Consider the following 15,779-nt stretch of genomic DNA (forward strand, 5'->3'; position numbering starts at 1 on the left):
GAAAATACAACAGAGCTTGTTTGACATAATAAACAAGCATTATTTTTGTATGCTATGTTTATGTTAAACTCTAAAATGCAAAAACGAAATTTATTATTGTATGCACTTTTGTATACATAAAGACAAAACAAATCTGCATAAATCTAAAGATTTTTTTATCTAATACGAATTAAAAAGATCCATCTCATTCATAATTATGTAATGCTTATAGGAATTAAAAGATACATATAAAAAACTGTTAATAAAACTAATAAAAATAAGTAATAGATTACTATTTAGGTCTTTCACTGACTACATTTTGGGATACGATTGTTTCACTTGCTCTGCCAATAACCAATTAGCATATTGATGATTTATTTCTATATTTTTTTTCTTGGTATTGCATTTGGGCTTTACCATCCATTCACTTTGTATAAATATAACATTATGTGACAAAACAACAAGAAACGTCTCTGCTTCATGTTGTTTGTTGGAAGCTATTCACTGATCACGCTGTGGTCTCTGTAGTGCTGTTTTCCACCCAGTGAAAATGCTTCCCCTAAAGTGTCTTTGTTTCTAATGAGCAGACATGTATCTCTAATTAGAAACCATTCCTTCCTTTACTATCATTGAACACATCTTTGTTCCTTTGCGGCATTGCAGACATTCCTGTGTTTTGGATGATGGCTTTTTTTCTCGCAGGCTTCTGATTGCAGCTGACAGCTGTCCACCTCCTCATTAGATCGCTTGGTCTCTCGCTGTCACTCTCTCACGCACACACACACAAGTCCCCTTCTCTCCCTCCTCCTTTCTTTGGTTCTAATATTACCTGATGTGTGGCTCATCTACCTCCCTGTCCAGGGTTATTATAGTGAGGGGAGTCATTTTGACTCTTCACAGCTTCCGTCTCTGTCCACATATAGCTGTGCTAGTGCAGTTAGTACAGTAGTTGGGGAACTGTTTTTGAGTTATACTGACTGAGAGGAAACAATATGAAAGTGCTATGATTAGGTAGCTGTTAAAATATAGGAAAAGAATGGCCCTGGGTTCTAAAGAATTAATGTTCTGACGAGGAACTGGCACCATCATTTCTGCAATGCTTCCCCAGGTAATCCTGATACTTCAGAGCAGAACTTCTATCATCTTTTGTTTGTATGGATTTGTTCAAATCTGAGCCTAATTCAAATTAAATGTATAAGCGTTGTATTTTTCTCCATCAGCTGCTTGTTTTGATGATCTAGTAAAGAAACTCACTTTCTATAAGAAAAAGTTTGAAGTAGTTTAACTTGCTCTTCCTGTGACTGTGTGTGTATTTGTTTGTTTCAGGAGCGACAGCGGCTAGAGACCATCCTGTCTCTTTGTTCGGAGCTCGGGCGTGCTGAGAGGGACGGAGGTGGGCCGGCGGCCAGTTCCACGTCGGCTGTCGCCAACCTCCAGAAGATTAACCAGGAGCTGGAGAAGCTCCAAGTAAATGATGAAGAAGAAGAAGACGACGCCCCGTCCGTGTTTTCAGACTCTTCGGCTGTTAACGGATCCATAGGTAGTGGTCACATGACCTCCCTGGGATCAGAGAACGGTTACCTTGATGAGGACCTACAGGTGCGGCGGAGGCGCAGCAGCGGACACAGAGATTACAGGGCCGAATCGCCTGCTGTCAGCCTTCGAAGCTTTGCTCCGTCCCCCTCTTTAAAAGCTCTTAGGACAAATGAGGTATCAGTATAATACTTCAATCAAACTTGACATAGTTTGTTCCAACATTTGCATTTATTACCCTTTCAAAATAAACCTTCTATAGTGGGATTCATTGTAACTCTATGTGAGCATTAATGCCTGTAAAACATTCATATTTGTCAATAAATTTTGGGTTAGAGAGGCATACATCAGCCTTAGTCTGGATTATTATTTATGAAGCGTTTATGTTTTCTATTCTCTCACTGGAAAGCATGAGAGGTACAGGGTTGCTTGGTAATACTTGGAAAGCCTTTATGCCATTCCTTTGCCCAGATGGAAGATATTTACAGCTCATTAATTAGATTAGAGCAGAGGCCAAGTGTTACCATTTTAAATTGACACCTGCTGCTTGTTTAAGTGGGTTTATATCTATAAAAGTACCTCATCTAAAAAAAAACAAAATGAAAATCCTGCAACATTGTTTGAAACACTTTCTAATCAGTTATTTGACAAACTGGGTCAGTTTCTCTGGTTTCACACTGTACATGGTGGTAGTCTTATACATTTCTTTAATGCCTTTGCATTAAAAGGGGCTGCAGCTACTTGTTTTTACTCTGTTTTAAGTTCGTTAAATCCGTGACCGTTTTGGTGACGCTTTTTTTTTCTAGTCTGCAGAGGATCCAGCCTCCTGCCTAGGCCGAGTCTCGCTGCCTTCAGAAGAGGAAGTGAGGCGTGTGGAGGAGGAGAGAATTCAGGTGCTGAACAACATCGAGGAGCTGGAGCAGAAAATCAAAGATTTGGACAACCAAATGGAGGAATCTGCTAGAGAGGTAGCTGATGGCTTGATCCATCCTGGTGCCTTGATTAGTTTATGCTAACCAGGGTGTTCTTTTCAAAACACATAGACTCCTGTTCTTTCAATCGGTTTTCAATCTTTATTGTGTTTTGCTGAAATGTTTTATCTAAGTAAAAATGTGGGTTTATTTCTTAAAGGTGGAAGTTGAACGAGCGCTTGTTGAAGCTGAGCAGGAGTCGGAACTAGCTGCTCTCCAGCGAGAAAAAGATGCTTTGGATGAGCTTCACTCCAAGATTGAAGACCTGGAGACAAAATCTCAACAGGAAAAAGAAAAGGTGATATTCTTCCCTTTTTCTTACAACCCATGACCCATTATTTGACTTTATCTGAATTTTTGCATTTCTCTCTTGAGAGTCGGTAAGTGACATCGATACCGGTGCACATTTCTGTTATGGAAAGGTTTTACGGATTGAATATACCCTTGTAAATATAAAGGCAGCCCAGTATATTCGGGGGTCATGTGTGTAATCCGGAAGGTGCTAATCCTCCTCATGCTCTCCCTGCTCCAAATATATATCTGCTAATACTACCCAGGATGCATCGGTCTCTAAAACTATTCTGTCCTACACACCCTAGTGCAGGAAACCTACATATATATATGCAAGGGCGTATCATTTTACCTTTAGACCCCCCGCATTGATAGAGAGAAGAGTCTAAATGAATAAATATCTATAATAAGAGTTGTGGCTCGTTCTTAAAGTCTTTTTTTTTTTTTTTTTTTTTTTTTTTTTTTTTTTTCTTTTTCTTTTACTGCAATGTAAGTAGAGCAGAAAAACAGAAGAAGAAGAAGGAAAAAGAAAAAGAAAAAAACAGGACAAAAGATGAAAGAAAGAGGAGATAGGAAGGAGACAATGACAAAACATTTTCAGTCTGCTTCAACACCTGTAATGAGATGGAGAAAAAAAAAAAAAAAAAAAGAAAAAAGAACAGCACAACCAAAAAACATGGTACGAGATATACAATAAAGCAAACACCTTGAAACTATCACTAAAGTAATATTATTAAGTCTGACATGTACTCTGTGTTACCTGAAGATATGAATGTGGGGTTTCTGTTTGGAAGTGAATCTCTAAGTACCTGAAGCCTAGCACCTGTAGTTGTTTGTGAGGGTGAACTTGTGCATGTAAAGTTTTAACCATAGAAAAAAATGCTCAATAGTGGTTGTGGAGAGCCGGAGAGGCACACCCCCCAGAGCACTGAGTCCAGCGCCGGGAGACCCAAAGCCCCAGGCGCCCAAGGGGACCCCAGAAGCGAAGGCACCAAGGCGGGGCCAGCCCCGGAAATCAGACCCCACCAAGGCAGGAGGAGAGACAGCCACGAGGAAGCCCCCCAGCCACCGCCATGCCGGCGCCCCGGGGAGCCGCGGGGACGAGTCCGCGGGCCCCGCCGGCAGCCGGCCACCCCGAAGTAGGGCCGGGCGCCGAACACCAGCCCCCCCACGGCGCCGACCGAAACGCCCCAGCCCCACAGAGCACCGAAACACGCCCCGCCCCCCAGCACCAAGCCCCGCCGACCGGCCGCAACACCCACCGCGACCGCACCACCCAGGAAAACACTAAGACGGCCCCGCCCCCGGCCGGGGCCCATGCGCATCCGCCGCGAACCGGCCACGAGCGCCGCGGGACCCCCCCCAAAACGCCCCCCCCGGCCAAAAGCGCAGCCCCACCCCACCAAGACCGATGCCAACAGCGCGCAACGAAACACACCGCGCACAGAATCAGCCCGAGAGCAGAAAAGCCGCCCGGCGCAAAACCGCAAGAGGAGCAGACCGCAGCCGGCGCAACCACCCCCCCCAGCAGCCCGAGGGGCAGCACAAAGCCAGAGCGGAGCGAACCGCGCCGCCCCCCCCACCGGACGATGCCAAAGCAGCCCAGCCACGTCCGCCACCCCCCCCCGCAGCCCGCACCAGGCCCCGACACGCGGCCAGAGCAGCTCCGCCGCCCCGGCCCCCCACCACGCGCCGGTCATAGCCACCCCAGGCCCACACCCGCCCCGCAGCCCCACCCGCCGCGATCAGTGGGAACAGAGCAGCCCCGCCATGCCTCCAGGAGGGAAAACCCACCCGAATACCCAGCCAGCGCAGCCAGCCCGCCCAGACCGGCCCCCCAACACTACCCCCGCCGGAGCCGCCCGGACCCCCACACACCAGCGGCGCGCCGCCAGCAGGACCCCCACCCAGCAGGCCCGCCTGCCCCCCGAGAAAACAGACATGCCAAACCCCCCAAAGAAAAAAAGAGAAAAAAAAAATAAAAAAAAAAAAAAAAAAAAAAGGGGCCCCCACAATGCGACAGCGGACACCAGACACCGACCCGCCCGCAACCGCTCCCCCCCACCGAGGAAGAGAAAAAAAAAAAAAAAATAAAAATAAATAGGTAAATAAATAAATAAATTAATAATTACAATTAAAATAAATAGGCAAGAGGAGAAGTGCGAGCGGAAAAACCGGAGCCCAAAACAGGACCCAAGACCCGCACCCCACCATGCCGCGCAGCTCCCCCCCTCCCCGAACCGATACCACAGAACCGGCATAGGAAAGAAACACCGCCCAGGAACCGGCATCGTAGCGAAGGCACCGGCACCGACCCCGAAAATCCCCGAACAACACCCAGCCCCACCCCGAAGCGGATCCAGTCCCGTTCTTAAATTCAGCACCAGGAGATTTCCTTTTCTTAGATTAAGTCCTTTCGTCTGGTTAGTTTCGGCACAGCTGCGGTCAGGAAAATGACAAAGAGAGGGAAAGATAGACGAATCAATCAGTGAAGTAAAGCTGAGTGCTTGTACATATTTGGGTGGTTGTTTGTGTTGTGTTTAAACAAACCAGAACATTAATGTGCTAGTTAATCCTCTGCTGAACCATTCCGTATGTCCTCGTTACCATTCCCACCCATCACTTCTATAACACTCCTGTAAACAAACCTGACAAAAGGCAGGACGTACATTTGTTGCAATATTTATATTACCCTGACATACCACCTCCCATTCCCTTAACCAGCTCTCCATTTCCCTGCCAGATGTGTATTTTTTCTCTCCCCTGCGTTTTCCCCTCCCTCCCTTTAGGCTAGTGTAACTGACTTAGACGCCATGATAACTAACTGTCATCCTGTAAGCTCCCACTAACTCAGCCATCCTCTTTCTGTCCTGCGTGTGGATGTGTTCTTGTCTCTTTTTGTTTTTTTATATGTACACATACACAAATGTGTACATGGTGTCCGTTTTGTTGCGTGGGAATGTGCGTACATGTACATGTATGGAAACATGCGTGTACCAGGCGTGTGAGTTGCTGCAGGCAGAAAGGGACAGAGTAGAGAGGTTGGCTCAGATTGTGTGTGAGCAGCGCTCCCAGCTGGACAGCTGCCCTGAAGCCACCAAGGAGCCCCTGCAGGAGCAGCTAGCCAGGGTCAGTACACACACACACACACACACACACACACACACTGCACACAGCATTGCACTGTGAATTATAGCCCTGTTCTTACACAGTGGACTCTTCTATACTCTGTTATATTACATTAATACACTTCAGCCTATATTTGTGTGAGGTTTCAACAGAGAGTGGAGCATAGTTGTTAAATGGAGGGAAAATGACACATGGTTTTCAACATTTGAATCCAGAAAGTCTAGAGAAATAAAGCATAAGTATCCATGCAGGCAGTTTTACTCCAAAACAAAATCCACTGCAATTGCTAGTTTTAAAGTGGATGGGATTATTGGATAGAATGTGCAAACAGCTTTTCTTACAGGTATTTCTAATAATATTAGTAGACAAATACCATCATGATGCCCAAAGACGACAACAACCAAGTTATGAATACCTTTCTGAAGTAGTTTAAAGTGGGAATCAGTTATAAAACAATAGATCTTGTCTGAACAAACACTCTTCAGCTTAAAGTCAGTTGCTGAGTCCATGAAAAAGAAATTTCAGTCACAATCCTTTTAAATCAGCCATGCTTACTGTTCCTTCAATGTAAGCTCTGCAGATAAAAGGATAGTTATGCTAAAAGGTCATGGTTTACAGTGGAAGAATGGAATGCAAATTGGCTTCAGAAATTAAGTTGGCATGGGAATGCTTGTCTCCAGAATAGCATTCCCATTGGCCTCTCAATCATACTCTCCCAGTTATAAAATAATAGATCTAAACCTTTTTGAAAATCTCACAGAAGACTGTTCAATCTGTTATCCAAGATAGAAGGACTGTGACCCAAAAGCAAGAAAAGCAGCAAATCTTAGAAGCAGCCCGGAAGTACATGGTAACTCCGAAGGAGCTGCAGAGATCCACTGCTCCACTGACACTGAGTGTTGAAAGCAGCTAGTTTTAAAGCCTTTAAAAAAGCTATGTTAACGGTAGCAAATAGCTATCAACTTTTGGGACATTTTGCAAAACGGTATGCATGGAAGGAAAATAAAAAAGGGGTTCTAATCAAAACAAGCTTGTCTTTTAGAATGGCCTAGTCAAGGTATAGACCTAAATTAGATTGACAATTTGTGCCCAGACTGTTTTTAACAGATCAACCGTGAAATATGAAATACTATTTTGCAAAAAGAAATGGGGAAAAACTTTAGTCTATAGACAACCTTTCTAGTGGGTCAATTCAAATTCATAAAAATTTCCTTAGTTTAATAGAAAACTATGAAATATAAGAATGTGTTCAAAGTGCATCATTTTTCTTCTATTTGACCATGATGCAGAAATGTATGTTGGTCAGTCATGCAATTTTCTAATAAAATTTCAAAGTTTATTTTTGCAACAAAATATAAAGGAGTTAAAAATTTATATATTGGTGATTTTTAGTAGAAATATGATTAAAAGAATGTAAGGGCAATATTAAGCATAGATCAGGATAAAAGTAAACATGAAAACTATTGTAGGGTTCAGTCGGACTAAAAAGGCACACGATGCTTGCAAATTAACATGCATGTATAATTTTGCACCTTTTCAGCTAAACCGCTTCAACTTGTCCTTTGCTTCACTCAAGCTTTGCTTCATGCATCTTCTCCTTTATTTCATCCTTCTCCTAAATATAACACCATTTGATTCTATATTACCAAATACAATTCTATCTTTAGAAACGTTTAGATCTATTAAAGGTTGAAGGTCGTAACACCAGAATAATAGCTTTTCCTTTTAGTGTTGAATTCAACACTAAAATTTGCCATTGTTGAAATGGCAAAATAAATTGAGGTTTAATTGCATGTATAGTCAAACATCAAAAGTAATTGGTTGGTGATGGCATGTCTTTGCCTGGTTGACTTGTGTCTGATATTTAGTTTTGTTTCATTGTAGGTTTTTCTCAATATTTTAGATTACATCTAACTGAGACATCTATAATCTCTAGGGTGTGCCACACATCAACAAGGTCTCTATCAAACTATTCAATTAAAAGAAGATTCTGTAGTATATTTGCAATTGTCTAATTTTTAATACCATGTCTTTGATAAACTTGGATGCACTATATGAAATCTTATACTTGTCCCTGGGAATAATCAGTTCCTTGTCTTGCAAGGTTTTTATTTCTGTGCCTTCTTTCTGTCTATCCTGTGCATTAGGACTGTGAGGCACTAGAGGCAGAGACGAAGCGCTTTGAAGACCTGGAGTTCCAGCAGCTGGAAAATGAAAGCAGACAGGACGAAGAGAAGGAGACCCATACTCAAGAGCTTCTCCGAGAAATCGCAGACTACCAGCGCAGCACTGTTACTCGCAAAGTAATGCTTCTTACTTTTGCGTTCAACTTTGGAGGGGGGAAATGTTTTACACTCCAGATACAAGGAGATTACATGGTTACCGCCGTTGTGTCACTTACTGATAAACTCATTTTCTCTGCTTTAGGAGCGACTGTTGGCTCTGAAGAAGCAAGCAGCGCAGATAACTGAGCAGGCTCAGAGAGAGCAGGAGAGCTTCCTGAAGGAGAAGAGCAACCTTGATGCCATGCTGCAAAGAGTATAAATCATTCCCCCTTGATGCATCTGTCTTCGTGCACAGATTAAGACAAAGTGTATTTCTTAGTTTATTTGTTTTGTTTTTTTTCTCTGCTAGGAAAAGGAAAGCCTCGCCACACTGGAAAGAAAATATGCTGACCTCACCGGTGGCCGGAGTTTCTCTCTAAGGGAGGTAGGTTTGATTGACAGCGTGTAGACAGGATGTGACTCCTTCAGGTTCTGATAGTGGGTACATTCTAGGTGAATTAGTCATTTGGATCTTCTTCTCTGCTTGTTAGGAAACTGCTTCTTTAGCAGATGTATGCCGGTCCCTTCTTTGCTCTATATCTCTAAAGAACACTAAGGTACTCCTGTCTTGTTGGAGTCTTCCATGTTTTCCTTCAGTTTTTCCTCAGTGACTGATAATTGTGACAATAACTTAATCTTAAACTCTGTTTATTAATGCTAGAATAATGTCCACTGTCTGTGTGACTGTGTGTCTGTGTTACATTTTGCACCATTCTAACGACTAATTTCCATGTTTGCATTGGTAATTTGGCACACTCCCTTCAGCCTATGCCTCACCCATTCTCTTTCCTCTATTTGTTCTCATAATACCCTGCAGGGCTATGTCACTGTCAGTGAAATCAATGAGCTTTACTCACAGCTAGGGCAGGACCCTAACCCTGCCCCTTCCTCCTCTCTGGCCAAAGCCCCCATTGGGTCTGAGGTAAACCTTTCCCCTGAGGAAGACACCACAAAGCCGACGGAGGACGAGGTGTGTGGAGTGGTGTGAACTGTCTCTATCTCTAGTTTAGTTGCCAGCCGATGATGAGTCTTTTTTTTTCCCCCCTGAAATATTTCTTTTTTTTACTCTTTTTCTGTACCTCACCATGTTTGGTTTTCTTTTAAAAGATTTCTCAATCTTCATCTGCCGACTGTTGCTCCTCCACCTCTTCTTCTTCTTCCTCCCATGTAAATTCTCGTCCCCTCCCAAAAACCCCCTCCGTGCACTGGCCAGAAAACATGGTAACATATCGAGACCCCTCCCCACTCCCTGACTCTCCCCCACCTCCTCTTCCTGTCAAAAACCATCATCAGCGACACAGGCAGGTAACGATGTGTGCTTATGTATGTCTGGTTGCCTTTATTTACCGTTCATATACAGTTATGGCTAATAGTTTTGAGACTGGAAAAAATATATATTTTTTGTGAATTCTTGTTCCTCATTCAAAATTTTAGATATTTTCCCTTGGATCAGAGTCCTGGCAAACAGAAACGGGACCTTCGCTCAGATTTTCTGAAAACATTTCGACACCTATCCAGGTGTCATTTTCAGTTCTCTTGGCTCGCACTAGAACAATCTAGTTTGGGTGCTGATGTTTTTAAGCACCTCGAGGCCAATCCTCCTTTTTCCTGAAGCTAAACCTTGAACATATCTACTGTGTCGTAAAAGACCTCTTTACCATTAACGCTCTGTTGTCATGAATCCCGTTGGCTTTGATAAGAGGCGATGGGATATAGGAGCGAGCAAAGGTTGCTTCGCCATGTTCCAAACAATCTAATAGGATCTTGTTAGAGAAAATTATGCGTCTTATCCAGAATCAGTCACACCTGTCTTTGCAACCACTTAGCAAGCTCTGTACTGGTGAAAAACCACCTCCATAGTTTATTCCTGATTATAGATTAACTTTCTTGATCTCTGAAGTTTTAATCTTAGCAGCTTAGACATTTTGATGATTTCAGAAATGATTGATTTTTCGTTGCTATCTGACAACTAGCCTACATAACTATGGCTGACTAAAGACTGGATTCCTGTCCCAATTCATGTTAAAACAACTATTTTACTTTCTGATTCCTTATTAATGAGGTCGGTTGCCTTGTCCTCAATACCTACTTTTACATGGACACAAATAATCTGATTGAAAGCCTGATCAGATCAAAAATTGTTCATGTAAACCTGTCAGACTGAAGATTCTAATCCAGTTTGGCACAAAAGAGAGTTCATTCCTAAATAGAGAGAAGGTTTCTGCCATGTAAGCACCCATTTGGATCTTTGGAGTTAAATAATCTCCACATGGCATTTGTGGAACGTGAGCGTGACATTTTCCCACCGTTTTTACAGAAAACTAGACAGTTCAGCACATGCTTAAATGATTCAATCTGATTAAATGCTTGGTACATGTATACACAGGTTACGATAGGATCATTTTATTTAGTGTTCATTTAACAGAGATTTTACATTTCCGATCAACCATTGGATCGGATCCCGGGCATTTGGTCCATGTAAACATAGCCACTGAGATATTCCATCCATCCATTTTCCGTCTCTTTTATCCCAAGCACGGTAGTAAGGGGCGTTGGTGCCTATCTCCAGCTGTCTACGGGTGAGAGGCGGGTTCACCCTGGACAGGTCACCAGTCCATCGTAGGGCAGCTACTGAGATATTGCATAAGATTATTATTGGAGTGAAACCCTTTAATTTGTAGAATTAATATATTCAGCCTGTTTCAAAATGTTTGGCCATGACTGTATTCAATGTCATATTCTTATGTATTTTGTTATCTTTATTGTTATCTCATATTCCAGTTCATAAAAATACTGTTTACATAAACAACAAAAACAATAGTGCCATGTATCCTGACAACTGGATTCACAACCACCAGATGGCAGCAGAGATATATCTATATGTTACATCATTACAATGTAACATGCTCCTTAAGGATTAAACAAGAATACGTATAATGAATCATCTGTGTGCTTTTGCTACCTGTCTGTATGATTAGCATCTCCGTTTGCTGGAAGAGAGAACACGCTCTGAGAAAGAAAGCAGTTCACATATGAGTGACACTCTGCCCAGGAAGAAAAACATTCCCACTCTGAATACCCAGTTTTCATGTGCAACGCTGGGGCGCAGCTATGCAACAAAGGTGCCCATGCATGAACAGACTGCTCAAGCCTTCAACATGTCTATACTGTCTGTATTAATATCCAAAGTTGCCCCTCCAGTTGTTTTATTCTCTCTTATGATGACTTTTGTTTCTCTTCCTACATAGTCCCATCAGCCTCTGGTTCAAAGCACAAGTTGTGGCAGCATCCTTCCCAGAATTCTCTCTCTGTCCAATAAGGAGACTGAATCTCGACGGCTACAAAAAGGTACCACCAGAAACTACATTGGCTGATTAAGTAAAAAAAAAAAAAAAAGGGAGGGGGTTTTCACCCTTTGATCACAAATGTTGTTTGAAATGTATTTTGGAGCATGTACAATCAATACCCTACATATTTTGTTCCATACTATACACTCTAAGGGTATGTATTCCAAAGGCTAATTGTGTAATGCTTTTCTTAAACCTGATATTTGATTTGATCCAATTCAATTTATTGAACATAGATGCAGGATTTATCGCTCATGATATCTAAAGAGCTGAATCTTTGGTTTTTACAGACGAATCAATCAGCAGGATAGATTTGACCCTATTATAGATTTTTTTTAACAGCCCCAAGAACCTGAAACATCATCGAGTTGTCAAATTATCTACATTTGATATCTGAGACATTGCACTGCCAATTTTCCTTTCTGAAACATCTAAAACACCTCATTCATCGTCACAGCAGCCATGTATGTGCTGTTGCAGCACTTGCTAAAACCATTGTGAAAAATTCATCTATTGAGGTCACAATCACAATTGTGATTTGACAGTATAATCTTTTGCTTGAATTAGATTTTTACTTGGCAAGATTTTTTATTATGATTTTTTTTTTTCATGGTAAGGAATGTTTGACTTTAGGTTAAAGCTGCAGTCTGTAACATTGAGAAGAGAGCAGACTTAGACTGAAAATTTGAAGAAAAACAGGTTTCACGCCACTCCCCCACCCTCTCTGCTTCACTCATGCCCCACCTCCAAGCCCTCCAAGGGGGGGGGGGGGGGGGGGGGGGTGATTCAGCGTGTCTGAGCTGTGATTGACACTCCATCAGACGCTCCTCTGGCTGTGATTGGTTGTTTTGACTCGTCCTGAATTATTCTTTCCAGATTGAAATACAGGCAGTAGGCGGTACCAATTGAAGCTGTTTTTTTCTCAGGTTACATATCACATGTACTGCTGTCTGGGCATAGGGACAGTTTTAGCCAATATGACAAAAAAATTATTTTTAAAAACTTACAGACTTCAGCTTTAAGTGAAATTAATGGTTTCCATTCAGAAATACAAAGTTTCAATTTAAATAAAATAACATTTAAATTTAACTTATTGGCATAGACGTCTAATTTCTTTCAATGCATCTGTTATTGACAGTTGTTTACAGCTGATAACCCTTGGAGAAATCAAAGTAAAATAGCTATGTTTTTTTTTTGTTTTTTAATCCAACTCACCTTATGCTTGGACGTTGTCCAAGTTTTCTTGTTTTCTTTTGTAGTTTGTCCTAGTTCTACATTTTTGTCCACTGTCCACTTTGGTATCATTAGACTGCCCTTTTTTTGCTGAGAAGGGGCCCGTGTATCTGCTTCCTCTTTCCCCTTGGTCCCTTGATCAGGCTCATCTGCTGGGTGGGTCTGATGCTATCAGATTTTGTTTAAGTGAGCCTCTTCCTTTCCCCAAAGCCTGAGTTAGTCTCTCTTCAAAGTCTTTGCGTCCACTTACAAGGAAATATTCCTGACATATTTGGAAAGGCTATTTCTATTACTTTTTTTATTGCTGTTTGTTTAATTTAATTTCTAACCTGCATTGGAGCATTTTAGTTTCAAATAATCATTCCATTTCAAGTGGGATTTTGTTTTATTTTTCTCCCGGGGGTGATTTTTGAACGTGCCACCGTGGCAGGGCATTGTGATCCACAATTAAAACCATCTGGCCAAACTAGCCCAGATGGAACGTGTGAGACAGGTATACCGTTCACAAAAGAGGGAAAGTAAGTATATATTTAGCAGCGACTCAGGCTTTTTCTGTTGTTGTTTGTGTGTTTCAGGCCAGTCCGGCTCGCGAGCCGCATCCCAGACTAATGTCTACCTCGACGCCTTTGGATACCGTGAAAACCAGGCCTTTGACACGCTTAGCGTAGATAGTAGTGACTCCATTGAAACCAGCATCTCAGCTTGCTCACCTGACAATGTCTCCAGGTAGGTTCATTCTAGTGTCATTGTTGGATCTGCAAAGATAAATTTGATTGGATATCACGATAAAATTGGAGATTTTTCTGAACAATCTTATATAAGATTTTCTAAAGCTCCAACCTGCAAAACAAGGACTTCTAATTAATCTGTAGTTACTTTAGAGCTTTAAACACAGTTACCGTGCTAAATGCAGTTAGCTTAACTAAATGTCTATACCCAGTAGTATAGGTAACTGACTTCTTTCCTCAATTAAAATTACAGTGTTTAGCTTAAAGCTACAGTGTGTAATAATTACAGGGATATACAGTCAGAAATGTAATATATTATACATAACTATGTTATTTATCATCATCTACGAGCTCAGCCTCTTAACCTTAATATTTGCGTTGCCTTAGAATTCGTTATTTATAATTACATAGGAGCGGGTCTCGCAGCCACGGAGGCAGACATCTTTGCGCTACGGCAGCGCAGAGCCAACAAACTAGCGATTGCGAGATCGCTCATTACGCTCGAAAGTAACTACGGCAAGTTGAGAGAGATGAACTGAGACGGTACTGAACAGTAGATGGCAGTATTAAAATTATCTATGTAAACAAACCTCATCACTTGAGAAGGTAGGTGATGCTGACGTCGTGGAAGACATTTTGTCCCGTAACGCTCGCCGTACTGTTGGGGGGAGAAGCGGGGGGGAGATGTTCATGTTGCTGCAGTCTGCAGTCTGACCGCTAGATGTCGCTAAAAATTACACACTGTAGCTTTAAGTGCATTAATAGATTGAATAATAGTTTCAGTGTGCATCCGAATGGTGGATGAGTGGGCATGGCTAATCAAGCACCAGCCACTGGCTCTGAAAAGGAAGCAGAAAGCAAAAATAACAAGTGGTTCTATTTTGAATGTTATATCTATTCTACTTTTAAAAGAACTCAAGTTAGACAACTTGAGAGGAAAAAATGCAAACCTTTCAAGATGGAAAAATTAAGCGGGAGATTTGGGTTTTGCTGAATCTTAGAAACACTAGAAAGTGAGTTAATGTAAAAAGCCTGCCAAGAGGTTTTCCCGCCTTTCATGTTCCCCCCTTGGAGAGTGGGATCTGCTCTGTGTGTGTTATATAAGTTAAGGGGGGACTCTTGATTAGTGGCCTGAGGATCATGTTACGAAAAACGGAAAACATGAAGGTGTGTGTGTGTCTGCATGTGTTCGTCAACGGTCAACCCCCTCAGGTTGAGAGCAACTGAATCAAATGCATTTGTTTGGATGGGGAGGGGGCTGCCTCCCTTCCATCTGGAGTGGGCTTGCTCTCTCTTTTGCCCTGATTTACAACACTTGTATGTGTTCCTTTGTCTTGTTTCTCTAAGCTCTGCAGTCGTTTTTCAGGCAGTTTTTAAACTAGACTGCTGTTTGAGTAGAACTCTGTTTTCATTTCTGCTAAGTTGGAATCTTCCTGCTCTTAGTGGACTGGAATCTACGTGTGTAAAGTGAACTTTGAGGTATGCTGCGGAAAACGAACCAGTACTGGATGACACACTTGCTTTGGGATTCGGGGAAATGTTTTTTGTCTTGTTTTTGATTCCGTCTGGTCTTATAAATGATGACCATGAGTACATTTCCCTCCCACCGATTCAGGTAAGATTCCTGAAAGGACATTGTTTTTAAGAAATAAATGCTGCTTTACTGCAAATAAAAACACCATGAGATATAAAGAGGAATAACTCATTCTCTTTGGCTCAGAATTAAACATTAAAACATAGTCTAAACTCCTCCAATATAAATGGCTAACCCAAACATCCGAGACACCTGTAATAAGTGTTGATAGAGGTTCTCTGCTTCTTTGTATCAGTATAAAACTTGTTTAACAAAGTAATTAAATGTTATATCTAAAACTATTATGCAAAAAAAGAGCAAAGGAAAATAAAAGGGAGAGAAAAAAGTGAAATATCTGCTAACATTTCACTTTACTGAACTACAGTTGTAATATACATCTTGAGACTTATGTTGACACATGGCTGAACGATGCAGCCAAAGCTTTACAATATATTTCTTCATTTTGGTTGATGTGATATAGTTTTAATATTGATTTTAACAAATGAAATCTTCAGAATTTCTACCAAAAATGCCCCAAAAAGAATCCTGTACAAGCTTATGACAATTCGTTTTCAAATATTTGCTTATAAAATAAATTTTAGAAAATGACATAAGACCAAAAACATCATTCGGTGAGAAAAACTTTAATCATTAATGAATATTTTAATATA

General features: G+C 41.6%; 1 protein-coding gene across 9 annotated transcripts in view; it reads left to right on the top strand.

The window, feature by feature from the left end:
* phldb2b (pleckstrin homology-like domain, family B, member 2b) overlaps positions 1-15,779 on the top strand; it is a 47,511-nt gene that overhangs the window by 26,065 nt on the left and 5,667 nt on the right. For 3 of the 9 annotated variants that reach the window (XM_038286793.1, XM_038286794.1, XM_038286801.1), the window contains 13 exons: positions 1,306-1,689; positions 2,319-2,480; positions 2,644-2,781; positions 5,775-5,903; positions 8,051-8,206; positions 8,331-8,441; positions 8,538-8,612; positions 8,719-8,784; positions 9,045-9,197; positions 9,335-9,532; positions 11,206-11,349; positions 11,476-11,575; positions 13,383-13,533. In XM_038286793.1, coding sequence (XP_038142721.1) covers positions 1,306-1,689; positions 2,319-2,480; positions 2,644-2,781; positions 5,775-5,903; positions 8,051-8,206; positions 8,331-8,441; positions 8,538-8,612; positions 8,719-8,784; positions 9,045-9,197; positions 9,335-9,532; positions 11,206-11,349; positions 11,476-11,575; positions 13,383-13,533 — 1,967 coding nt within the window. The remainder of the gene's footprint in view (positions 1-1,305; positions 1,690-2,318; positions 2,481-2,643; positions 2,782-5,774; positions 5,904-8,050; positions 8,207-8,330; positions 8,442-8,537; positions 8,613-8,718; positions 8,785-9,044; positions 9,198-9,334; positions 9,533-11,205; positions 11,350-11,475; positions 11,576-13,382; positions 13,534-15,779) is intronic. The other 6 variants (XM_038286795.1, XM_038286796.1, XM_038286798.1 and 3 more) reach the window with 6 other exon arrangements.

This window comes from Cyprinodon tularosa, unplaced genomic scaffold, assembly GCF_016077235.1.
Source record: "Cyprinodon tularosa strain WSP-4 unplaced genomic scaffold, ASM1607723v1 ctg23, whole genome shotgun sequence".
NCBI lineage: Eukaryota > Metazoa > Chordata > Actinopteri > Cyprinodontiformes > Cyprinodontidae > Cyprinodon > Cyprinodon tularosa.